At 37.5% G+C, this 27,980-nt stretch overlaps 1 protein-coding gene across 1 annotated transcript; it reads right to left on the reverse strand.

Annotated features, from left to right (window-relative positions):
* Positions 1-4,838: 4,838 nt before the first annotated feature.
* On the reverse strand, positions 4,839-5,234 carry LOC137644580 (piggyBac transposable element-derived protein 3-like). Its single transcript, XM_068377539.1, has one exon. The coding sequence runs from the start codon at positions 5,232-5,234 to the stop codon at positions 4,839-4,841; it is 396 nt and encodes a 131-aa protein (XP_068233640.1).
* Positions 5,235-27,980: the final 22,746 nt, after the last annotated feature.

Raw genomic sequence — 27,980 nt, forward strand, 5'->3', positions numbered from 1 at the left:
ACGCTGTGGGTCAAGAAGTCAGGTAAATCTCGCTGGTATGAGAATGATGTCTCGCCAGGTAAATGCTGAATGCAGTTAACACTTAGGATCTGACTCTTACTTTAAAGCCTCTGTTAGGATGATTGGTAGCGACCTTGCCTTTCATATGAAAGGACTAGGGTTTCATGATTTTCATCCCAGTCTGAGGTAGAAATTTATTTCTAATTGTGCACAATATTGTGGTGATTTTCATCCATATTGACTCTGTGAAAATTTGAATTAAAAGCTAACAATTATGTTACCGGGTCGGTTGGAAAGTGACTGTGTTACCAAGGGAATCCTCTAAAGTAGTTAGTAGTTAGATTCGGACTGCTTTTAGAGCCTCAGGTAGCATGATTGGTAGCAATCTTGCCTTTCATATGTAAAGACTAGGGTTAAATCCCAGTATGAGGTACAAGTTATTTCTATTCTAGCACAATATTGTGTTGATTTTCATCCATATTGACGCATTAGGGGTAATTTGAATTAAAAGCTATCAGTTGTGTCCAAGTTGGTCAAGAAGTCTGGGAAAACTTGCTGGTATGAGACTGATGTCTCACCAGGTAAATCCTGATTGCATTTAGCGCTTAGGTTCTGAATTTTTTTTAGCCCTTTTAGTGGCATGATTGGTAGCGACCTTGCCTTTCATATGTAAAGACTAGTGATCAATACCAGTATGAGGTTGTAGTTATGCCTATTTTAGCACGATATTGTGTTGGTTATCATCCATATTGACTCATCAGAGGTAATTCTTAAAAGCTATCAATTGTCACCAGGTGGGTCAGGAAGTCGGAAAACTTGCTGGTATGAGGCTGATATCTCACCAGGTAAATCCTGAATGCATTTAGCACTTAGGTTCTGACTTCTTTTAGAGCCTATGGTGGCATGATTGGTAGCAATCTTGCCTTTCATATGGAAAATGTAGTGTACAATCCCAGTAGGAAGTAGAAGTTATTTCTATTTGAGTACGATATTGTGTTGATATTCATCCCCTTTACTCATAAGGGGTAATTCAAATTAAAACCTATTAATTGTGCCACCATTGGGGCCAGGAGGTTGGGGAAAACTCGCTGGTATGAGACGGATTTCTCGCCAGGTGAATCCTGAATGCATATAGCACTTAGGTTCTGACTCCTTTTAGACTTTCTACAGTACACACAGTTAAAAGTGCCACTTCCTGAAAACAAAAACTTTATGATTAGCGTAAAATAAAGTGAATATGCACTTACCCCCTCTCTAGTACTTTGTAGCATTTCCTTTGCACTTATGACGTCCTTCAAGCGCTTGGGAACACTAACAACCAGATTTTGGAGGGTCTCGGGTTCTAATCCTTCCCAAACCTCATGGATGGTTGCCTTGAGCTTGGGGAGGGTTTAGATATCCCTTTTCTGGAGTTTCCTCTTAACCACAGACCAGAGATTTTATATGGCGTTTAGGTCAGGAGAGAAGCTGGGCCAATCATTAAAATAAGGATCCTCACAGTCCCTCAACCATTGCAGGACACTTTTTACTGTGTGACATGGTGCATCATCCTGCATAAAAAAACTGGTCACTTCTCAAAACTGTTGCCCAAATAATCACACAACAGTTCAAAATAATTGTACTGGTTCATGTATTGGTTTTTGGGTAAGAAACCTAATTCACCAACTCCCCCATAACCAAAAGAACCCCAACCCATAACATTTAAGGGGGCTTACAGTCTTTGAGGTGTACTGTGGCAGGTGTGGGTCGGAACCAGGTGGTCTGTAAATCCGCTTGGCACCACTACCTGTCACAGTAGACGTGGCTTCATCAGTCCAGAGTACCTCACGCCATTTATCCAGGTACTACGCCAAATACTTCTTAGCAAAATTGATCCTGTTTTGCTTATGCCTAACCGTTATCAGCGGCCTCCTCCTGGCGTTACATGACCTTAACAAGAGGTCGTCATGGATCCTTTCCTAAACTGTTCTAAAGGAGACGTCACCAAGCATACTAATGCTTTCATCCTTAATTTCCCTTGCTGTAAGGGAAGGATCTTTCTTCAATTAACGATGTATAAGCCTTAAAGTAGCAGGCTTTATCTTCCTTGGCCTCCCAGACCAGGATTTTGGCACATGAATGGCATCCTCCTCCCCCTCCTCAAAACAATAGATCCATCTGTACACTGTTCTTTGATAATTGATTTTGCTCAAAAATTTGGCGCATTGGAATCCCTGCCTTGTACAGATCTATTATTGTGGGTATTACTTCACGCCCTGTATGCGTTCTGGAGCTCATTACAAACCCCAACAGCACGACACAAACAACAATACACGTGAAAAAAAAGGGGGAAAGATAGGGACCTACAGTCCAACAATTCTGCTCACTACGATGACACGCGGGTGACTGAAGGGTCGAGTGCTGTGTAGAGGAAAGTTATGAGATTATTATTATTTATTATTATTATTATCATTATTATATTATTAACAATCAAAAGCCACAGTAGTGTTAAAATATATTATTGTACAATGGTAAAAAATATACGAGGAGAGACTTTCGGATACTGCTCCGTATCCCTCTTCAGTCCTACTGACGGTCAAACAATGGAGGGAGCGTTACAACAGGGAAAAAAAAAAAAATAACTGGTTCAAGGCGGATGGATGTAAGTGGTGGTCAGGTAACCCCTGTTCGGTTGTTTCTGTTGGCGAGATGGCTGGAACGACGAATTGGTCGTTCATGTGATTCCAGCTGAGCAGACACTCCATCGGTGCCATGACTTGAAGGTGTAGTAACCTCAGTCATCTGGGATAAAAGAGAGGTGGGAGCAACATCAGGGGTCTCACAATCGCCAGACATATAAGTCCTAAAATCGAGGTCAATTATTAAAGAATTGGTAAAACTATCTTCATCAGTGAAGGTTTTGTTCCCTTCAAAAGCACACCCACAATGGTAAAAAATATACGAGGAGAGACTTTCGGATACTGCTCGGTATCCCTCTTCAGTCCTAGGGAGCGTTGCAACAGTGAAAAAAAAAGAATAACTGGTTCAAGGCGGAGGGATCTAAGTGGTGGTCAGGTAACCCCTGTTCGGTTGTTTCTGTTGGCGAGATGGCTGGAATGGCGAAGTGGTCGTTCATGTGATTCCAGCTGAGCAGACACTCCATCAGTGCCATGACTTGAAGCTGTAGTAACCTCAGTCATCTGGGATAAAAGAGAGGTGGGAGCAACATCAGGGGTCTCACAATCACCAGACATATAAGTCTCAAGATCGTGGTCAATTATTAAAGAATTGGTAAAACTATCTTCATCAGTGAAGGTTTTGTTCCCTTCAAAAGCACACCCACAATGGTAAAAAATATACGAGGAGAGACTTTCGGATACTGCTCCGTATCCCTCTTCAGTCCTACTGACGGTCAAACAATGGAGGGAGCGTTACAACAGTGAAAAAAAAAAAATAACTGGTTCAAGGTGGAGGGATCTAAGTGGTGGTCAGGTAACCCCTGTTCGGTTGTTTCTGTTGGCGAGATGGCTGGAATGGCGAAGTGGTCGTTCATGTGATTCCAGCTGAGCAGACACTCCATCGGTGCCATGACTTCATGCTGTAGTAACCTCAGTCATCTGGGATAAAAGAGAGGTGGGAGCAACATCAGGGGTCTCACAATCACCAGACATATGTCCTAAAATCGTGGTCAATTATTAACCCATTACTGCCTGAATTTTTTGTTCTTAATTTTTTCATTATTTAAGTTTAATATGTATATTTATATGGTATTATCATATATTTGATGTTTTTTTTCATGGTATTTGTCCATATATAGGACCTACTATATATAGTAGGTTAGGCAGATAAGGGGTACACATTTTTATTGAGGAGTATTTTCTATAAATAATATTCTATTGGTATTTTTTCATTACAAGGAGTATGTATTAGAAGTAAGACACTCAATAATAGTGTATTTATTACTGAATATTACAAAGAAATATTGCAGTTTACTGCTAAAATTTGTTGCATTTGTAAGCCCTATTACTTTTGCACGTGCTGACAGTATTTGAATATGTGAAATGGATAATAATTCTTACTTCTACAAGTGAAATGTTTAACAGAAAATTGTGATACTGTAGAATAAAATAGAAATAAAACTGGTTCCTGCTTTAGAGAAACTTCATTCTTAGTTAAATTTTGAGATAAATTCCGTGATATCACACAATAACAAACCAGATACTATAATTAGCAGTATTCTAAAGTGCACGACAATGATAATTAACAAAACATTTCACACACAATGGAACTTCACACTTCATACACCCTTGCGAAGGACGAGATTTACAAGAGGATAGAGCACATTTCCATGCCTGTTTTCCAAGGGGTTCGACGAGGTGACCAATATTGTCATAACGTACATCTGGAATAACCCGAGATGATTGTCTTTGCCGGCCTATTCCCACACGTGGTTCTGCCTGCTGAAGGTATGTCCTTGCAATGTAGCGCTTGAATGACAACAGTGGAAGGTTGCTTTCATCAACACGATGCAGAAGCCAGCAGTTCTGAATCGTTGCATCAATTACCCAAGAAAATATAGGCCACCACCACTTTTTCATTCTAATGGATATACGGTAACAATTGATGTTTTGGTCCATCCTATCAGTGCCACCCATGTGCCTGTTGTAATCCCCGATGAGATAAAGACGACTTACACTAATTTTCTTTTTGTCCTTTTCTGACCATCGAGATACACTTTCCAGAGGATAAACATGAGAAATATTTGATACCACTGAAACTACTGCACTATCCTTCCAGCGTACCAACAAGATCTTGTGAATATTATCCACAACAACATCCGCATCTCCTCGAGGAATCTTCTATATTTCGTTCTTCGGAATTCTGTTGTCCCTTATTGTTCCAGTTGCTCCATAGTTTATCTCTCGTAGGTGATTTACTAAAGGTAAACTTGTGAAGTAGTTGTCGAAGCAAAACGTCACTGGTATATCTTTGATATGACTTGGTAGTTTTTCAAATAAAATCATCAAAGTGCCCCCACCTTTTCCAAACCTTTCTTCATAGTGACGATTCAACCCGAAGGCTGTCCCTTGGTATACATCAAAAGTAGCTAAATAACCAAGTGGAGAATTTAGGCACCAAGCTTTAAATCCAAATCTCACAGGTTTATTCCAAATGCACTGTTTGCATCCATGCCTACCAAAATATTCTATCATTGCTTCATCAAGTGATATATGTTGATCCATAGGGTAAGCCATGGCAATTTTGTGTTCAAATGATTCATTAGAGGTCGGATTTTTGCCAGTTTGTCATCCTTTTTTAGTGCCTGATTATCAGTGGAAGGCAGAAACCGTAATATTTCTTCAAATCTATCACGTGACATTGCCTTAGCAACGAGTTCGACTCCAACATCAGCATCCAAAGACCAGTATAAGCGGCGACTTGGTAATGTGTGGTATCCTGAGAGTATGAGAATGCTTGGATAGTAACAGGGAACTGAAAGTTTGAAACTACCGAGGCATTGTTAGCTGGAAAGTCACTTCACCAGCGACGAGGTATGTATCCAAGGACCAGAAAATAGCAAACAAGCAGTTTATTCTAACGAAGAAACAACCAATTTGCTTTAGGGTGATACTTTTCTAAGATTTTTCCTGTCCGGTCCCTATTTTGGCTTCATATCTGCCTGACCTACTATATATAGTAGGTAATGAAAAATAGCCTGTAATATTTATGCTTCAATTGCTATCTCAATTTCTGATATATGAATTGATTCATGGTTTTAAGTGTCATGATATGTATCAGTATAAAGACGTTTAATGGACTTGTGTAACCATGAGCTCAAATTAAAAATGTGAATATATTAAAACATTCTACATATCTTTGGTATTTTGTCAAAAAGTCGAAAAATATGGATACTTCAAAGAAAAACTCCTGTTTATATTATCGATTAGATTTAAAAGAACTCAGGAATATGCAAAACAATGAGAAAAACATAAAAAATTGGGGTGTAATTTGTCCTAGCAATTGTACTACTATATATAGTAGGTCAGGCGTTAATGGGTTAAAGAATTGGTAAAACTATCTTCATCAGTGAAGGTTTTGTTCCCTTCAAAAGCACACCCACAATGGTAAAAAATATACGAGGAGAGACTTTCGGATACTGCTCCGTATCCCTCTTCAGTCCTACTGACGGTCAAACAATGGAGGGAGCGTTACAACAGTGAAAAAAAAAAATAACTGGTTCAAGGTGGAGGGATTTAAGTGGTGGTCAGGTAACCCCTGTTTGGTTGTTTTTGTTGGCGAGATGGCTGGAACGGCGAAGTGGTCGTTCATGTGATTCCAGCTGAGTAGACACTCCATCGGTGCCATGACTTGAAGGTGTAGTAACCTCAGTCATCTGGGATAAGAGAGAGGTGGGAGCAACATCAGGGGTCTCACAATCACCAGACATATAAGTCCTAAAATCGTGGTCAATTATTAAAGAATTGGTAAAACTATCTTCATCAGTGAAGGTTTTGTTCCCTTCAAAAGCACACCCCTTTCTAATAGCAGCTCCTTCCACTAGGCGACGAACACCAACATCCTCACTCATAAAAATGACAAGAGGCACCATTCCAATTGATGTTGTGTCCTGGAACGAATGAATGTGAAACAAGAGCATTATTCAATGCATGGAGTTCATAGGCCCTACGATGTTCAGAAAGTCTTACATCCAAACCCCGCCCACTTTCTCCAAAGTATTTCTGAGGGCAATTGGCACAGGGAATTTGATAAACACCGGGTGTTTTCCTAATACCATTGTTGTTATTTTTGCACACTAACCGATTTCTGATAGTATTTTTAAAATTGAAAGCAATTTGAATTTCTTTTTGCTTACTATTTGCAAGATAGATATCTTCCAGTTTCGGATTGTAAGCTATGGATAAATACTTCTTATTTTTTACCACATTAAGATTACCTGCTGCACTCGTACTGTAATATATTCGTTTTGCTTTAGAGACAGCTCTCTTCATGTTGTGATTGGGATATTTCAGACCCTTAAAAACATTGAAGATATGCTGAAGCTCGAATTCTAAAAGTTCGGTATCACAAATACGAAGGTCTCTAAGACAGAAGTTGACAATAATATTCGCTTTTACCCTCAACGAATGAAAGGATTAGAAATGAATGTACCCCTCAGCATTAGTATTTTTACGAAACACCGAAAATTTAAACCTGTTACTTACGTTATCTCTAATAACCAAAACATCCAAAAGTGAAAGCTTATCTTCCTCCAGTTCAACAGTGGATTTTATAGAGGGTACAATGCTATTGGCATGGTCAACTAGTTGTTGTAGCCGTGCGTCGTCTCCTTTGAAAAGAATAAAGATATCATCAACAAATCGGACCCAGACCAGTGGCTTAATGTGTGGATCACTATGTTCTAAACTACTCTTCTCTAAAAACTCCATGCACAGATTGGACAAGATGGGCGATAATTTTGAGCCCATAGACACACCAAACAGTTGCTTATAACAAATATTGTTAAAGTAAAAGTGATTAGTAGATAGGCACAATCTAACTAATTCCAAAAAAGGTTCTAATGGAATGGGGATGTGTAACTGTTCTTCTAAAATCTTTGTCCTAAGGTTATCTAAAACATATTCCAAAGGAACATTGGTGAATAAAGCTGTGATGTCTAAACTAACCATTCTGCAGTGTCACCTATCTTTTATCCCAGATGACTGAGGTTACTACAGCTTCAAGTCATGGCACCGATGGAGTGTGTGCTCAGCTGGAATCACCTGAACGACTACTTCGCCGCTCCAGCGGTCTCGCCAGCAGACACATCCGGACAGGGATTACCTGACCACCACTTAGATCCATCCGCCTTGAACCAGTTATAATTATTATTTTTTTTTTTCACTGTTGTAACGCTCCCTCCATTGTTTGACCGTCGGTAGGACTGAAGAGAGATACAGAGCAGTATCCGAAAGTCTCTCCTTGTATATTTTTTACCGTTGTACAATGATATATTTTAACACTACTGTGGCTTTTGATTGTCAATATTATAGCCTCGTTACGGGTTCCTTAGTTCATTATTAATATTATTATTACTAGCCAAGCTACAACCCTAGTTGGAAAATCAAGATGCTATAAGCCCAAGGGCTCCAATAGGGAAAAATAGCTCAGTGAGGAAAGGAAATAAGGAAATAAATAAATGATGCGAATAGATTAACAATAAATCATTCTAAAAACAGTAACAACGTCAAAACAGATATGTCCTATATAAACTATTAACGTTAAAAAAACATATGTCATATGTAAACTATAAACAGACTCTTGTCAGCCTGGTCAACATGAAAACATTTGCTCCAACTTTGAACTTTTGAAGTTCTACTGATTCAACTACCCAATTAGGAAGATCTTTCCACACCTTATTACAACATTTTGAAGCAGCAGTGAAACATCACTCGCTTTCAAATCACGCAAGGAACTTGCCTTTTTTTTTTTCCTTGGAATAGTGGCATGATTTCTAGCGACCTTGCCTTTCATATGAAAATTCTAGGGTTCAATCCCAGTATGAGGCTGAATTTATTTCTATGCTAGAACAAATTGTGTTTATTTTCACCCATATTGACTCATAAAAGGTAGTTCGAATTGAAAGCTATCGATTGTGTCACCAGGTGGTTTAGGAAGTCAGGAAAAATACCCTGTTATGAGACTGATGTCTCACTAGGTAAATCCTGAATGCATTTAGCACTTAGGTTTTGACTCTTTTTAGACACTCTAGTGGTATCATTGGTAGCAACCTAGCCTTTCATATGTAAAGTCTGGGGTTCAATCCCAGTATGAGATAGAACTTATTTCTAATTTAGCACCATATTGTGTTAATTTTCATCCATATTGACTCATTAGGGGTAATTTGAATTGAAGGCTATCAATTGTCACCAAGTGGGTCAGGATGTCGAGGAAAACTTGCTGGTATGAGACTGATGTCTCACCAGGTAAATCGTGAATGCATTTAGCACTTGGGTTCTGACTTAGTCCTTCTAGTGGCATGATTGGTAGCGACCTTGCTTTTCATATGAAAAGTCTAGGGTTCAAACCCAGTATGAGGTAGAAGTTATTTTTATTTTAGTGCGATGTTGTATTATTTTTCTTCTATATTAACTCGGGTAATTCGAATTAAAAGCTATCAGCTGTCACCAGGTGGGTCAGGAATTCAGGGAAAACTCGTTGGTATGACGCTGATATCTCATCAGGTAAATCCTGGATGCATTTAGCACTTAGGTTCTGACTTAGGCCTTCCAGTGGCATGATTGGTAGCAGTTTCCTTTCATATGAAAAGTCTATGGTTCAATCCCAGTACAAAGTAGAATTTATTTCTATACTAGCATGATATTGCGATAATTTTCATCCATATTGACTCATTAGTGATAATTCGAATTGAAAGCTATCAATTGTGTCGTCAGGTGGGTCAGGATTTCATAGAAAACACTTTGGTATGAAACTTATGTCTCACCAGGTAAATCCTGGTAGCACTTAGGTTCTGACTTGGGTCTTTTAGTGGCATGATTTGTAGCGACCTTGACTTTCATATGAAGAGTTTAGGGTTCAATCCCAGTCTGAGGCGCAAGTTATTTTTATTTTAGCGCGATATTGTATAAATTTTCATCTATGTTCACTCATTTGGGGGTAATTCGAATTAAAACCTATCAATTGTGTTACTAGGTGCGTGAGGAAGTATGGGAAAACTCGGTGGTATGAGACTGATGTCTGGCCAGGTATTTCCTGAATGCATATAGCACTTGGGTTCTGATTTAGACCTTCAAGTGGCATGTTTGGTAACAACATTGCCTTTCATATGAAAAGTCTAGGGTTCAATCCCAGTTTGAGGTAGAATTTAATTTCACTTTAGCACGATATTGTATCAATTTTCATCTAAATCAACTCATTATAGGTAATTCGAATCAAAAGTTATCAATTTTGTCACCAGGTGGGTCAGGAAGTCTGGGAAAACTTGCTTGTATGAGACTGATGTCTTGCCAGGTAAATCCTGAATGCATTTAGCACTTGGGTTCTGACTTAAACCTTCTACTGGCATGATTGATAGTGACCTTTCCTTTCAGATGAATAGTCTAGGGTTCAATGACAGTATGAGGTAGAAGTTATTTTTATTTTACCGCGATATTAAATTAATTTCCATTCATATTGACTCTTTAGGGGTAATTAGAATTAAAAGCTATCAATTGTGTCACCAGAGGGGGTCAGGTAGTCGAGGAAAACTAGCTGGTATGAGACTGATTTCTCACCAGGTAAATCCTGAATGCATTTAGCACTTGGGTTCTGACTTAGACCTTCTACTGGTATGATTGGTAGCGACCTTTCCTTTCATATGAATAGTCTAGTGTTCAATGACAGTATGAGGTAGAAGTTATTTTTATTTTAACGCTATATTAAATTATTTTCATTCATATTGACTCATTAGGGGTAATTCGAATTGAAAGCTATCAATTGTGTCACTGGGGGGGGGGGTGGTCAGGAATTCTGGGAAAACTAGCTGGTATGAGACTGATGTCTCACCACGTAAATCCCGAATGCATTTAGCACTTGGGTTCTGACTTAGACCTTCTACTGGCATGATTGGTAGTGACCTTTCCTTTCATATGAATAGTCTAGGGTTCAATGACAGTATGAGGTAGAAGTTATTTTTATTTTAACGCGATATTAAATTAATTTTCATTCATATTGACTCATTAGGGGTAATTCGAATTAAAAGCTATCAATTGTGTCCCGGGGGGGGGGGGGGGGGGGTCAGGAATTCTGGGAAAACTAGCTGGTATGAGACTGATGTCTCACCACATAAATCCTGAATGCATTTAGCACTTGGGTTCTGACTTAGACCTTCTACTGGCATCATTGGTAGTGACCTTTCCTTTCATATGAATAGTTTAGGGTTCAATGACAGTATGAGGTAGAAGTTATTTTTAATTTAACCCTGGATAGGTACGGTGGGTCGTTTGCGACCCCGAGCGTCAAAAAAAAACAGGTTTTTCTCACGTGACTCACCCCTGTGACTGAATTTGTGGGTGATCGACCTGCAGGAGGTGTCTCCCCTACACGCTCTAGTAGTGTCCAGATGTGCATTGCTGTAGCTGTACTCCTTCCCCGATTTCTGAGACGCGTCGGGGTCGTTCGCGTCCGAGTTTACCCTTCTGAGGTAGTTTGCATAATTATCAAAGTTATTACGTATTATGAAATTATCGTAGAATGGTGCAACTTGTATAGGTTATCAGTTGTGGAAAGTCTTGGTGGATTGTTTGGCTACCATGTGCATGTTTTTTTTTTTTAGTTAAAATGTCGTTCATCACCACGAGGACCATTTTACCGCGAGTGCCCCTTTTTCATTTTTTTTCATTTTTTTGCCAAGTCATTTTTCCGTAAGATATTGCCAAATAGTGTCGTAAAACTTTTGCTTGTTTAGTGTTGGAAAGTGTGTCTAGATGATCTGGCTACCCATGCATGACTTTGTTTTTGTCAGATACGACGTAGTTATTGGTATATTGGGTATTTAACTGCGGTTACCAATTTCTGTTTTTTTTTCAATATTTGTAAAAATTACTACGTAGTAAGGAATTGCCGTATATTATTCATTTTTTTTTCATGTTTATGTGTTGGAAAGTGTGCCTTGATGGTTGGGCTAACACGTGCATGTCTTTTTTTTTATCTGAGATGTCGTATATTAGAATGTCGGGCATTTTACCGCGAGTGTCCCTTTTTAATTTTTTTTAATTTTTTTGCCAAGTCATTTTTCCGTAAGATATTGCGAAATAGTGTCGTAAAACTTTTGCTTTTTTAATGTTGGAAAGTGTGTGTAGATGATCTGGCTACCCATGCGTGATTTTGTTTTTGTCAGATACGACGTAGTTATTGGTATATTGGGTATTTAACTGTGGTTGCCAATTTCTGTTTTTTTTTCAATATTTGTAAAAATTTACTCCGTAGTAAGGAATTGCCGTATATTATTGATTTTTTTTTCATGTTTGTGTTAGAAAGTGTGCCTTGATGGTTGGGCTAACACGTGCATGTCTTTTTTTTTTATCTGAGATGCCGTATATTAGAATGTTGGGCATTTTTCCGCGAGTGCCCCTTTTTATTTGTTTTGCATTTTTTTGCTTAGTCATGTTACCGTAAGGAATTGGCAAGTAGTGTCGCAAAACTTATATTTTTATAGTGTTGGAAAGTGTTTCTAGATGATCTGGCTACCCATGCCTATTTTTTTTTTAGCCAGATATGGCGTATATATAAGTATGTGTTCGATTTTCCTGTGATTGCCATTTTTTCGTTTTTTCCCATTTCTTTCAAAATTACTACGTACTAAGGAACTATCACAGAGTAATATTTCATTTATATGTTTATTTGTCGGAAAATATGCCTTGATGGTTTGCCTAGCACGTGGCTGAAATTTTTTTTTTCTGAAATGCCGTATATTAGAATGGCCATTTTTCCACGAGTGCCCCTTTTTATTTGTTTTGCATTTTTTTGCTTAGTCATGTTACCGTAAGGAATTGGCAGGTAGTGTCGCAAAACTTATATTTTTATAGTGTTGGAAAGTGTTTCTAGATGATCTGGCTACCCATGCCTATCTTTTTTTTTAGCCAGATATGGCGTATATATAGGTATGTGTTCGATTTTCCGGTGATTGCCATTTTTTCGTTTTTTCCCAATTCTTTCAAAATTACTACGTACTAAGGAACTATCACAGAGTAATGATTCCTCTAGATGTTTATTTGTCGGAAAATTTTGTTTACTTTTTTTTTGATTGAATATCATCAAATTTTTTTAGCTAAAATATTGTTTTACATTTTTTTTTTTCGATTTTATTTCTCTTCAAAAAAAATTTTTTGGGTCAGAATTTTAATTTTATATTCGTAAAATAATCGACAATTATCCAGCAACCCACCATACAATTTTTATGCATATCCAATAATAATTAGATTAGTAAATAACACCTTGAAATTGACATACCCTTCCTACATTTCAAGTGGCAGATTAGGGAGTCTGAGTCAGTGTGGTTGGCGGCCATTTTGTGGACATATCCGAAGCGTAAGCTGCCCTATCTATATATATTCTTGTTCCCTATAGAATTTGTGATATTTTGGTATATTTTTACCTGCATAAATATCATATTATATATTAAATATATGTATTTTTTTACGAAATTTCCAAGTACTCAAAAAATTACCTTTAGATATGGCCCCTGATATAAATGTAATTTACAAAATAATGAAGATTTTTTTACATATTTCAATTTTAGGATAACATATGTTTATTCCCTAAAAAAATTAGCCACTTCCTATTTCATTTGGGTACCCAAAAAAATTCATGAAATTTGGACAATTTTTTTTGGCCAAAAAAAGTTACCCTTTTTTTCTCATTTCAGATCTTCACCTCCATGGGTCTGACTTCATCCAAAATACATCAAGATGTGTCCTAAACATTCAAGAATCAATTCCTAAAAGGATTTGTGTATATATGTATAAACTTTTTTTTTATGAATTTTTAAGTCAGGTCTTTTTTTTTTCTACTTAATTTTTTAAAATATTTATAATAAATAGTTTTTCTGCAGATGAGTAGTATTTATCTTTACAGTTGTTTTAAGCATTCATTGAAGTTTTTTTTTGGCAAAAGAAAAAAGGAGGTTACTGCAAAAACTGATTTTTCAAGAATTTTTTTTGGCGTCGGGGTCGTTCGCGTCCGAGTATACCCTTAAAGGGGTGTCCGAGGACCGTACCTATCCAGGGTTAACGCGACATTAAATTAATTTTCCTTCATATTGACTCATTAGGGGTAATTTGAATTAAACCTATCAATTGTGTCACGGGGGGGGGGGGGTGGTCAGGGATTCTGGGAAAACTAGCTGGTATGAGACTGATGTCTCACCACGTAAATCCTGAATGCATTTAGCACTTGGGTTCTGACATAGACCTTCTACTGGCATGATTGGTAGTGACCTTTCCTTCCATATGAATAGTCTAGGGTTCAATGACAGTATGAGGTAGAAGTTATTTTTACTGTGATTTTGAATTAATTTTCATTCATATTGACTCATTAGGGGTAATTCGAATTAAAAGCTATCAATTGTGTCACGGGGAGGGGGGGGGGGTGTCACGAATTCTGGGAAAACTAGTTGGTATGAGACTGATCTCACCACGTAAATCCTGAATGCATTTAGCACTTGGCTTCTGACTTAGACCTTCTACTGGCATGATTGGTAGTGACCTTTCCTTTCATATGAATAGTCTAGGGTTCAATGACAGTATGAGGTAGAAGTTATTTTTATTTTACCGCGGACAGTATGAGGTAGAGGTTATTTTTATTTTACCGCGATATTGAATTAATTTTTGTTCATATTGACTCATTAGAGGTAATTCGAATTAAAAGCTATCAATTGTTTAATCAAGGGGGTCAGGAAGTCGGGGATAACTAGCTGGTATGAGACTGATGTCTTGCCAGGTAAATCCTGAATGCATTTAGCACTTGGGTTCTGACTTAGACCTTCTACTGGCATGATTGGTAGTGACCTTTCCTTCCATATGAATAGTCTAGGGTTCAATGACAGTATGAGGTAGAAGTTATTTTTACTGTGATTTTGAATTAATTTTCATTCATATTGACTCATTAGGGGTAATTCGAATTAATAGCTATCAATTGTGTCACGGGGAGGGGGGGGGGGTGTCAGGAATTCTGGGAAAACTAGTTGGTATGAGACTGATCTCACCACGTAAATCCTGAATGCATTTAGCACTTGGCTTCTGACTTAGACCTTCAACTGGCATGATTGGTAGTGACATTTCCTTTCATATGAATAGTCTAGGGTTCAATGACAGTATGAGGTAGAAGTTATTTTTATTTTACTGCGGACAGTATGAGGTAGGAGTTATTTTTATTTTACTGCGGACAGTATGAGGTAGGAGTTATTTTTATTTTACCGCGATATTGAATTAATTTTTGTTCATATTGACTCACTAGGGGTAATTCGAATTAAAAGCTATCAATTGTGGCAACAAGGGGGTCTGGAAGTCGGGGAAAACTAGCTGGTATGAGACTGATGTCTCACCAGGTAAATCCTGAATGCAATTAGCACTTGGGTTCTGACTTAGACCTACTGGCATGATTGGTAGTGACCTTTCCTTTCATATGAATAGTCTAGGGTTCAATGACAGTATGAGGTAGAAGTCATTTTTATTTTACCGCGATATTGAATTAATTTTCATTCATATTGACTCATTAGGGGCAATTCGAATTAAAAGCTATCAATTGTTTCACCAGGGGGGTCAGGAAGTCGAGGAAAACTAGCTGGCATGAGACTGATGTCTCACCAGGTAAATCCTGAATGCATTTAGCACTTGGGTTCTGACTTAGACCTTCTACTGGCATGATTGGTAGCAACCTTTCCTTCCATATGAATAGTCTAGGGTTCAATGACAGTATGAGGTAGAAGTTATTTTTATTTTACCGCGATATTGAATTAATTTTCATTCATATTGACTCACTAGGGGTAATTCGAATTAAAAGCTATCAATTGTGTCACCCGGGGGGTCAGGAAGTCGGGGAAAACTCGCTGGTATGAGACTGATGTCTCACCAGGTAAATCCTGAATGAATTAAGCACTTGGGTTCTGACTTAGACCTTCTACTGGCATGATTGGTAGTGACCTTTCCTTTCATATGAATAGTCTAGGGTTCAATGACAGTATGAGGTAGAAGTTACTTTTATTTTACCGCGATATTAAATTAATTTTCATTCATATTGACTCATTAGGAGTAATTCGAATTAAAAGCTATCAATTGTGTCACCAGGGGGTCAGGAAGTCTGGGTAAACTAGCTGGTATGAGACTGATGTCTCACCAGGTAAATCCTGAATGCAATTAGCACTTGGGTTCTGACTTAGACCTACTGGCATGATTGGTAGTGACCTTTCCTTTCATATGAATAGTCTAGGGTTCAATGACAGTATGAGGTAGAAGTCATTTTTATTTTACTGCGATATTGAATTAATTTTCATTCATATTGACTCATTAGGGGCAATTCGAATTAAAAGCTATCAATTGTTTCACCAGGGGGGTCAGGAAGTCGAGGAAAACTAGCTGGCATGAGACTGATGTCTCACCAGGTAAATCCTGAATGCATTTAGCACTTGGGTTCTGACTTAGACCTTCTACTGGCATGATTGGTAGCGACCTTTCCTTCCATATGAATAGTCTAGGGTTCAATGACAGTATGAGGTAGAAGTTATTTTTATTTTACCGTGATATTGAATTAATTTTCATTCTTATTGACTCATTAGAGGTAATTCGAATTAAAAGCTATCAATTGTTTCACCAGGGGGTCAGGAAGTCGGGGAAAACTCGCTGGTATGAGACTGATGTCTCACCAGGTAAATCCTGAATGCATTTAGCACTTGGGTTCTGACTTAGACCTTCTACTGGCATGATTGGTAGTGACCTTCCCTTACATATGAATAGTCTAGGGTTCAATGACAGTATGAGGTAGAAGTCATTTTTATTTTACCACGATATTGAATTAATTTTCATTCATATTGTCTCATTATGGGTAATTCGAATTAAAAGCTATCAATTGTGTCACGGGGGGAGGGGGGGGTCAGGAAGTTGGGGAAAACTAGCTGGTATGAGACTGATGTTTCACCAGGTAAATCCTGAATGCATTTAGCACTTGGGTTTTGACTTAGACCTTCTACTGGCATGATTGGTAGCGACCTTCCCTTTCATATGAATAGTCTTAGGTTCAATGACAGTATGAGTTAGTTATTTTTATTTTATCGCGATATTGAATTAATTTTCGTTCCAATTTGACTCATTAGTGGTAATTCGAAATAAAAGCTATCAATTGTGTCACCAGGGGGGTCAGGAAGTCGGGGAAAACTAGCTGGTATGAGACTGATGTCTCACCAGTAAATCCTGAATGCATTTATCACTTGGGTTCTGATTTAGACCTTCTACTGGCATGATTGGTAGCGACCTTCCCTTTCATATGAATAGTCTTGGGTTCATTGACAGTATCAGGTAGAAGTTGTTTTATTTTACCGCGATATTGAATTAATTTTCATTCATACTGACTCACTAGGGGTAATTCGAATTAAAAGCTATCAATTGTGTCACTAGGGGGGTCAGGAAGTCGGGGAAAACTAGCTGGTATGAGACTGATGTCTCGTCAGGTAAATCCTGAATGCATTTAGTACTTGGGTTCTGACTTAGACCTTCTACTGGCATGATTGGTAGTGACCTTTCCTTTCATATGAATAGTCTAGGGTTCATTGACAGTGTGAGGTAGAAGTTATTTTATTTTACCGCGATATTGAATTAATTTTCATTCATACTGACTCACTAGGGGTAATTCGAATTAAAAGCTATCAATTGTGTCACCAGGGGGGTCAGGAAGTCGGGGAAAACTAGCTGGTATGAGACTGATGTCTCACCAGGTAAATCCTGAATGCATTTAGCTCTTGGGTTCTGACTTAGACCTTCTACTGGCATGATTGGTAGTGACCTTTCCTTTCATATGAATTTTCTAGGGTTCAATGACAGTATGAGGTAGAAGTTATTTTTATTTTACCGCTGACAGTATGAGGTAGAAGTTATTTTTATTTTATCGCCATATTGAATTTGTTTTCATTCATATCGACTCATTAGAGGTAATTCGAATTAAAAGCTATCAATTGTGTCACTAGGGGGGTCAGGAAGTCGGGGAAAACTAGCTGGTATGAGACTGATGTCTCACCAGGTAAATCCTGAATGCATTTAGCACTTGGGTTCTGACTTAGACCTTCTACTGGCATGATTGGTAGTGACCTTTCCTTTCATATGAATAGTCTAGGATTCAATGACAGTATGAGTTAGAAGTTGTTTTTATTTTACCGTGATATTGAATTAATTTTCATTCATATTGACTCATTAGGGGTAATTCGAATTAAAAGCTATCAGTTGTGTCACCAGGTGGGTTAGGAAGTCTGGGAAAACTAGCTGGTATGAGACTAATTTCTCACCAGGTAAATCCTGAATGCATTTAACGCTAGGGTTCTGACTTAGACCTTCTACTGGCATGATTAGTAGTGACCTTTCCTTTCATATGAATTTTCTAGGGTTCAATGACAGTATGAGGTAGAAGTTATTTTTATTTTACCGCTGACAGTATGAGGTAGAAGTTATTTTTATTTTACTGTGATATTGAATTAATTTTCATTCATATTGACTCATTAGGGGCAATTCGAATTAAAAGCTATCAATTGTTTCACTAGGGGGGTCAAGAAGTCGGGGAAAACTAGCTGGTATGAGACTGATGTCTCACCAGGTAAATCCTGAATGCATTTAGCACTTGGGTTCTGACTTAGACCTTCTACTGGCATGATTGGTAGTGACCTTCCCTTTCATATGAATAGTCTACTGTTCAATGACAGTGTGAGTTAGAAGTTGTTTTTATTTTACCGCGATATTGAATTAATTTTCATTCATATTGACTCATTAGGGGTAATTCGAATTAAAAGTATCAATTGTGTCACCAGGTGGGTTAGGAAGTCTGGGAAAACTAGCTGGTATGAGACTGATTTCTCACCAGGTAAATCCTGAATGCATTTAACACTAGGGTTCTGACTTAGACCTTCTACTGGCATGATTGGTAGTGACCTTTCCTTTCATATGAATATTCTAGGGTTCAATGACAGTATGAGGTAGAAGTCATTTTTATTTTACCACGATATTCAATTAATTTTCATTCATATTGTCTCATTATGGGTAATTCGAATTAAAAGCTATTGTGTCACGGGGGGAGGGGGGGGGGTCAGGAAGTCGGGGAAAACTAGCTGGTATGAGACTGATGTTTCACCAGGTAAATCCTGAATGCATTTAGCACTTGGGTTCTGACTTAGACCTTCTACTGGCATGATTGGTAGCGATCTTCCCCTTCATATGAATAGTCTTGGTTTCAATGACAGCATGAGTTAGTTATTTTTATTTTATCGCGATATTGAATTAATTTTCGTTCCAATTGACTCATTAGGGGTAATTCGAAATAAAAGCTATCAATTGTGTCACCAGGGGGGTCAGGAAGTCGGGGAAAACTAGCTGGTATGAGACTGATGTCTCACCAGTAAATCCTGAATGCATTTAGCACTTGGGTTCTGACTTAGACCTTCTACTGGCATGATTGGTAGCGACCTTCCCTTTCATATGAATAGTCTAGGGTTCAATGACAGTATGAGTTAAAGTTATTTTTATTTTATCGCGATATTGAATTAATTTTCGTTCCAATTGACTCATTAGGGGTAATTCGAAATAAAAGCTATCAATTGTCACCAGGGGGGTCAGGAAGTCGGGGAAAACTAGCTGGTATGAGACTGATGTCTCGTCAGGTAAATCCTGAATGCATTTAGTACTTGGGTTCTGACTTCGACCTTTTACTGGCATGATTGGTAGTGACCTTTCCTTTCATATGAATAGTCTAGGGTTCATTGACAGTATGAGGTAGAAGTTATTTTATTTTACCGCGATATTGAATTAATTTTCATTCATACTGACTCACTAGGGGTAATTCGAATTAAAAACTATCAATTGTGTCACCAGGGGGTTCAGGAAGTCGGGGAAAACTAGCTGGTATGAAGACTGATGTCTCACCAGGTAAATCCTGAATGCATTTAGCACTTGGGTTCTGACTTAGACCTTCTACTGGCATGATTGGTAGTGACCTTTCCTTTCATATGAATAGTCTAGGGTTCAATGACAGTATGAGGTAGAAGTTATTTTTATTTTACCGCGATATTAAATTAATTTTCATTCATACTGACTCACTAGGGGTAATTCGAATTTAAAGCTATCAGTTGTGTTCAGGTTGATCAGGAAGTCGGGGAAAACTAGCTGGTATGAGACTGATGTCTCACCAGGTAAATCCTGAATGTATTTAGCACTTGGGTTCTGACTTAGACCTTCTACTGGCATGATTGGTAGTGACCTTTCCTTTCATATGAATAATCTAGGGTTCAATGACAGTATGAGGTAGAAGTTATTTTTATTTTACCGCGATATTAAATTAATTTTCATTCATATTGACTCATTAGGGGTAATTCGAATTAAAAGCTATCAATTGTGTCACCAGGGGGGTCAGGAAGTCTGGGTAAACTAGCTGGTATGAGATTGATTTCTCACGAGGTAAATCCTGAATGCATTTAGCACTTGGGTTCTGACTTAGACCTTCTACTGGCATGATTGGTAGTGACCTTTCCTTTCATATGAATAGTCTAGGATTCAATGACAGTATGAGTTAGAAGTTGTTTTTTTTTTTACCGCGATATTGAATTAATTTTCATTCATATTGACTCATTAGGGGTAATTCGAATTAAAAGCTATCAGTTGTGTCACCAGGTGGGTTAGGAAGTCTGGGAAAACTAGCTGGTATGAGACTAATTTCTCACCAGGTAAATCCTGAATGCATTTAACACTAGGGTTCTGACTTAGACCTTCTACTGGCATGATTAGTAGTGACCTTTCCTTTCATATGAATTTTCTAGGGTTCAATGACAGTATGAGGTAGAAGTTATTTTTATTTTACCGCGGACAGTATGAGGTAGAAGTTATTTTTATTTTACCGTGATATTGAATTAATTTTCATTCATATTGACTCATTAGGGGCAATTCGAATTAAAAGCTATCAATTGTTTCACTAGGGGGGTCAAGAAGTCGGGGAAAACTAGCTGGTATGAGACTGATGTCTCACCAGGTAAATCCTGAATGCATTTAGCACTTGGGTTCTGACTTCGACCTTCTACTGGCATGATTGGTAGCGACCTTCCCTTTCATATGAATAGTCTAGGGTTCAATGACAGTATGAGGTAGAAGTTATTTTTATTTTACCGCGATATTAAATTAATTTTCATTCATATTGACTCATTAGGGGTAATTCGAATTAAAAGCTATCAATTGTCACCAGGGGGGTCAGAAAGTCTGGGAAAACTAGCTGGTATGAGATTGATTTCTCACCAGGTAAATCCTGAATGCATTTAGCTCTTGGGTTCTGACTTAGACCTTCTACTGGCATGATTGGTAGTGACCTTTCCTTTCATATGAATTTTCTAGGGTTCAATGACAGTATGAGGTAGTTATTTTTATTTTACCGCGGACAGTATGAGGTAGAAGTTATTTTTATTTTATCGCCATATTGAATTAGTTTTCATTCATATCGACTCATTAGAGGTAATTCGAATTAAAAGCTATCAATTGTGTCACTAGGGGGGTCAGGAAGTCGGGGAAAACTAGCTGGTATAAGACTGATGTCTCACCAGGTGAATCCTGAATGAATTTAGCACTTGGGTTCTGACTTAGACCTTCTACTGGCATGATTGGTAGTGACCTTCCCTTTCATATGAATAGTCTACTGTTCAATGACAGTGTGAGTTAAAGTTGTTTTTATTTTACCGCGGTATTGAATTAATTTTCATTCATATTGACTCATTGGAGGTAATTCGAATTAAAAGCTATCAATTGTGTCACCAGGTGGGTTAGGAAGTCTGGGAAAACTAGCTGGTATGAGACTGATTTCTCACCAGGTAAATCCTGAATGCATTTAACACTAGGGTTCTGACTTAGACCTTCTACTGGCATGATTGTTAGTGACCTTTCCTTTCATATGAATTTTCTAGGGTTCAATGACAGTATGAGGTAGAAGTTATTTTTATTTTACCGCAGATAGTATGAGGAAGTTATTTTTATTTTACCGTGATATTGAATTAATTTTCATTCATATTGAGTCATTAGAGGTAATTCGAATTAAAAGCTATCAATTGTTTCACCAGGGGGGTCAAGAAGTCGGGGAAAACTAGCTGGTATGAGACTGATGTCTCACCAGGTAAATCCTGAATGCATTTAGCACTTGGGTTCTGACTTAGACCTTCAACTGGCATGATTGGTAGTGACCTTTCCTTTCATATGAATTTTCTAGGGTTCAATGACAGTATGAGGTAGAAGTTATTTTTATTTTACCGCAGATAGTATGAGGAAGTTATTTTTATTTTACCGTGATATTGAATTAATTTTCATTCATATTGAGTCATTAGAGGTAATTCGAATTAAAAGCTATCAATTGTTTCACCAGGGGGGTCAAGAAGTCGGGGAAAACTAGCTGGTATGAGACTGATGTCTCACCAGGTAAATCCTGAATGCATTTAGCACTTGGGTTCTGACTTAGACCTTCTACTGGCATGATTGGTAGCGACCTTTCCTTCCATATGAATAGTCTAGTGTTCAATGACAGTATGAGGTAGAAGTTACTTTTATTTTACCGCGATATTAAATTAATTTTCATTCATATTGACTCATTAGGGGTAATTCGAATTAAAAGCTATCAATTGTCACCAGGGGGGTCAGAAAGTCTGGGAAAACTAGCTGGTATGAGACTGATGTCTCACCAGGTAAATCCTGAATGCATTTAGCACTTGGGTTCTGACTTAGACCTTCAACTGGCATGATTGGTAGTGACCTTTCCTTTCATATGAATTTTCTAGGGTTCAATGACAGTATGAGGTAGAAGTTATTTTTATTTTACCGCGGACAGTATGATGTAGAAGTTATTTTTATTTTACCGTGATATTGAATTAATTTTCATTCATATTGACTCATTAGAGGTAATTCGAATTAAAAGCTATCAATTGTTTCGCCAGGGGGGTCAAGAAGTTGGGGAAAACTCGCTGGTATTAGACTGATGTCTCACCAGGTAAATCCTGAATGCATTTAGCACTTGGTTTCTGACTTAGACCCTCTACTGGCATGATTGGTAGTGACCTTTCCTTACATATGAATAGTCTAGGGTTCAATGACAGTATGAGGTAGAAGTCATTTTTATTTTACCACGATATTGAATTAATTTTCATTCATATTGTCTCATTATGGGTAATTCAAAATAAAAGCTATCAATTGTGTCACGGGGGGGAGGGGGGGGGGTCAGGAAGTCGTGGAAAACTAGCTGGTATGAGACTGATGTTTCACCAGGTAAATCCTGAATGCATTTAGCACTTGGGTTCTGACTTAGACCTTCTACTGGCATGATTGGTAGCGACCTTCTCTTTCATATGAATAGTCTTGGGTTCAATGACAGTATGAGTTAAAGTTATTTTTATTTTATCGCGATATTGAATTAATTTTCGTTCCAATTGACTCATTAGGGGTAATTCGAAATAAAAGCTATCAATTGTGTCACCAGGGGGGTCAGGAAGTCGGGGGAAAACTAGCTGGTATGAGACTGATGTCTCACCAGGTAAATCCTGAATGCATTTAGCACTTGGGTTCTGACTTACACCCTCTACTGGCATGATTGGTAGCGACCTTCCCTTTCATACTAATAGTCTTGGGTTCAATGACAGTATGAGTTAGTTATTTTTATTTTATCGCGATATTGAATTAATTTTCGTTCCAATTGACTCATTAGGGGTAATTCGAAATAAAAGCTTTCAATTGTGTCACCAGGGGGGTCAGGAAGTCGGGGAAAACTAGCTGGTATGAGACTGATGTCTCGCCAGTTAAATCCTGAATGCATTTACCACTTGGGTTCTGACTTAGACCTTCTACTGGCATGATTGGTAGTGACCTTTCCTTTCATATGAATAGTCTAGGGTTCATTGACAGTATGAGGTAGAAGTTATTTTTATTTTACCGCGATAATAACCCTGGATAGGTACGCTCCTCGGACACCCCTTTAAGGGTATACTCGGACGCGAATGACCCCGACGCCAAAAAAAATTCTTGAAAAATCAGTTTTTGCAGTAACCTCCTTTTTTCTTTTGCCAAAAAAAAACTTCAATGAATGTTTAAAACAACTGTAAAGATAAATACTACTCATCTGCAGAAAAACTATTTATTATAAATATTTTAAAAAATTAAGTAGAAAAAAAAGACCTGACATAAAAATTCATAAAAAAAAAGTTTATACATATATACACAATTCCTTTTAGGAATTGATTCTTGAATGTTTAGGACACATCTTGATGTATTTTGGATGAAGTCAGACCCATGGAGGTGAAGATCTAAAATGAGAAAAAAAGGGTAACTTTTTTTGGCCAAAAAAATTTGTCCAAATTTCATGAATTTTTTTGGGTACCCAAATGAAATAGGAAGTGGCTAATTTTTTTAGGGAATAAACATATGTTATCCTAAAATAGAAATATGTAAAAAAATCTTCATTATTTTGTAAATTACATTTATATCGGGGGCCATATCTAAAGGTAATTTTTTGAGTACTTAGAAATTTCGTAAAAAAATACATATATTTAATATATAATATGATATTTATGCAGGTAAAAATATACCAAAATATCACAAATTCTATAGGGAACAAGAATATATATAGATAGGGCAGCTTACGCTTCGGATATGTCCATAAAATAGCCGCCAACCACACTGACTCAGACTCCCTAATCTGCCACTTGAAATGTAGGAAGGGTATGTCAATTTCAAGGTGTTATTTACTAATCTAATTATTATTGGATATGCATAAAAATTGTATGGTGGGTTGCTGGATAATTGACGATTATTTTACGACTATAAAATTAAAATTCTGACCCAAAAAAAGTTTTTTGAAGGGAAATAAAATCGAAAAAAAAAATGTAAAACATTATAATATTTTAGCTAAAAAAATTTTATGATATTCAATCAAAAAAAAAAGTAAACAAAATTTTCTGACAAATAAACATCTAGAGGAATCATTACTCTGTGATAGTTCCTTAGTACGTAGTAATTTTGAAAGAATTGGGAAAAAACGAAAAAATGGCAATCACCGGAAAATCGAACACATACCTATATATACGCCATATCTGGCTAAAAAAAAGATAGGCATGGGTAGCCAGATCATCTAGAAACACTTTCCAACACTATAAAAATATAAGTTTTGCGACACTACTTGCCAATTCCTTACGGTAACATGACTAAGCAAAAAAATGCAAAACAAATAAAAAGGGGCACTCGTGGAAAAATGGCTAACATTCTTATATATGGCATTTCAGAAAAAAAAAATTCAGCCACGTGCTAGGCAAACCATCAAGGCACATTTTCCGACAAATAAACATCTAAATGAATAATTACTCTGTGATAGTTCCTTAGTACGTAGTAATTTTGAAAGAAATGGGAAAAAACGAAAAAATGGCTATCACAGGAAAATCGAACACATACCTATATATACGCCATATCTGGCTAAAAAAAGAAGATAGGCATGGGTAGCCAGATCATCTAGAAACACTTTCCAACACTATAAAATTATAAGTTTTGCGACACTACTTGCCAATTCCTTACGGTAACATGACTAAGCAAAAAAATGCAAAACAAATAAAAAGGGGCACTCGTGGAAAAATGGCCATTCTAATATACGGCATTTCAGAAAAAAAAAATTTCAGCCACATGCTAGGCAAACCATCAAGGCACATTTTCCGACAAATGAACATATAAATGAAATATTACTCTTGATAGTTCCTTAGTACGTAGTAATTTTGAAAGAAATGGGAAAAAACGAAAAAATGGCAATCACAGGAAAATCGAACACATACTTATATATACGCCATATCTGGCTAAAAAAAAATAGGCATGGGTAGCCAGATCATCTAGAAACACTTTCCAACACTATAAAAATATAAGTTTTGCGACACTACTTGCCAATTCCTTACGGTAACATGACTAAGCAAAAAAATGCAAAACAAATAAAAAGGGGCACTCGCGGAAAAATGCCCAACATTCTAATATACGGCATCTCAGATAAAAAAAAAGACATGCACGTGTTAGCCCAACCATCAAGGCACACTTTCTAACACATAAACATGAAAAAAAAATCAATAATATACGGCAATTCCTTACTACGTAGTAAATTTTTACAAATATTGAAAAAAAACAGAAATTGGCAACCGCAGTTAAATACCCAATATACCAATAATACGTCGTATCTGACAAAAACAAAATCACGCATGGGTAGCCAGATCATCTAGACACACTTTCCAACACTAAAAAAGCAAAAGTTTTACGACACTATTTCGCAATATCTTACGGAAAAATGACTTGGCAAAAAAATGAAAAAAAATGAAAAAGGGACACTCGCGGTAAAATGCCCGACATTCTAATATACGGCATCTCAGATAAGAAAAAAAAAGACATGCACGTGTTAGCCCAACCATCAAGGCACACTTTCTAACACATAAACATGAAAAAAAAATGAATAATATACGGCAATTCCTTACTACGTAGTAATTTTTACAAATATTGAAAAAAAACAGAAATTGGTAACCGCAGTTAAATACCCAATATACCAATAACTACGTCGTATCTGACAAAAACAAAGTCATGCATGGGTAGCCAGATCATATAGACACACTTTCCAACACTAAACAAGCAAAAGTTTTACGACCCTATTTGGCAATATCTTACGGAAAAATGACTTGGCAAAAAAATGAAAAAAAATGAAAAAGGGGCACTCGCGGTAAAATGGTCCTCGTGGTGATGAACGACATTTTAACTAAAAAAATAATCATGCACATGGTAGCCAAACAATCCACCAAGACTTTCCACAACTGATAACCTATACAAGTTGCACCATTCTACGACAATTTCATACTACGTAATAACTTTGATAATTATGCAAACTACCTTAGAAGGGTAAACTCGGTCGCGAACGACCCCGACGCGTCTCAGAAATCGGGGAAGGAGTACAGCTACAGCAATGCACATCTGGACACTACTAGAGCGTGTAGGGGAGACACCTCCTGCACGTCGATCACCCACAAATTCAGTCACGGGGGTGAGTCACGTGAGAAAAACCTGTTTTTTTTTGACGCTCGGGGTCGCAAACGACCCATCGTACCTATCCAGGGTTAAATTAATTTTCCTTCATATTGACTCATTAGGGGTAATTCGAATAAAAAGCTATCAATTGTGTCACCAGGGGGGTCAGGAAGTCGGGGAAATCTAGATGGTATAAGACTGATGTCTCACCAGGTAAATCCTGAATGTATTTAGCACTTGGGTTCTGACTTAGACCTTCTACTGGCATGATTGGTAGTGACCTTTCCTTTCATATGAATAGTCTAGTGTTCAATGACAGTATGAGGTAGAAGTTATTTTTATTTTACCACGATATTAAATTAATTTTCATTCATATTGACTCATTAGGGGTAATTCGAATTAAAAGCTATCAATTTTCACCAGGGGGGTCAGGAAGTCTGGGAAAACTAGCTGGCATGATTGGTAGTGACCTTTCCTTTCATATGAATTTTCTAGGGTTCAATGACAGTATGAGGTAGAAGTTATTTTTATTTTACCGCGGACAGTATGAGGTAGAAGTTATTTTTATTTTATCGCCATATTGAATTAGTTTTCATTCATATCGACTCATTAGAGGTAATTCGAATTAAAAGCTATCAATTGTGTCACTAGGGGGTCAGGAAGTCGAGGAAAAGTAGCTGGTATGAGACTGATGTCTCACCAGGTAAATCCTGAATGCATTTAGCACTTGGGTTCTGACTTAGACCTTCTACTGGCATGATTGGTAGTGACCTTTCCTTTCATATGAATATTCTAGGGTTCAATGACAGTATGAGGTAGAAGTCATTTTTATTTTACCACGATATTGAATTAATTTTCATTCATATTGTCTCATTATGGGTACTTCGAATTAAAAGCTATCAATTGTGTCACGGGGGGGAGGGGGGGGGGGGGTCAGGAAGTCGGGGAAAACTAGCTGGTATGAGACTGATGTTTCACCAGGTAAATCCTGAATGCATTTAGCAATTGGGTTCTGACTTAGACCTTCTACTGGCATGATTGGTAGCGACCTTCCCTTTCATATGAATAGTCTTGGGTTCAATGACAGTATGTGTTAGTTATTTTTATTTTATCGCGATATTGAATTAATTTTCGTTCCAATTGACTCATTAGGGGTAATTCGAAATAAAAGCTATCAATTGTGTCACCAGTGGGGTCAGGAAG

The sequence above is a fragment of the Palaemon carinicauda genome, chromosome 7, assembly GCF_036898095.1.
Source record: "Palaemon carinicauda isolate YSFRI2023 chromosome 7, ASM3689809v2, whole genome shotgun sequence".
Classification (NCBI taxonomy): domain Eukaryota; kingdom Metazoa; phylum Arthropoda; class Malacostraca; order Decapoda; family Palaemonidae; genus Palaemon; species Palaemon carinicauda.

Coding starts and splice junctions, on each gene's coding strand:
- LOC137644580 (XM_068377539.1), bottom strand. CDS start 5,234: ATGGCTTACCCTATGGATCAACATATATCACTTGATGAAGCAATGATA.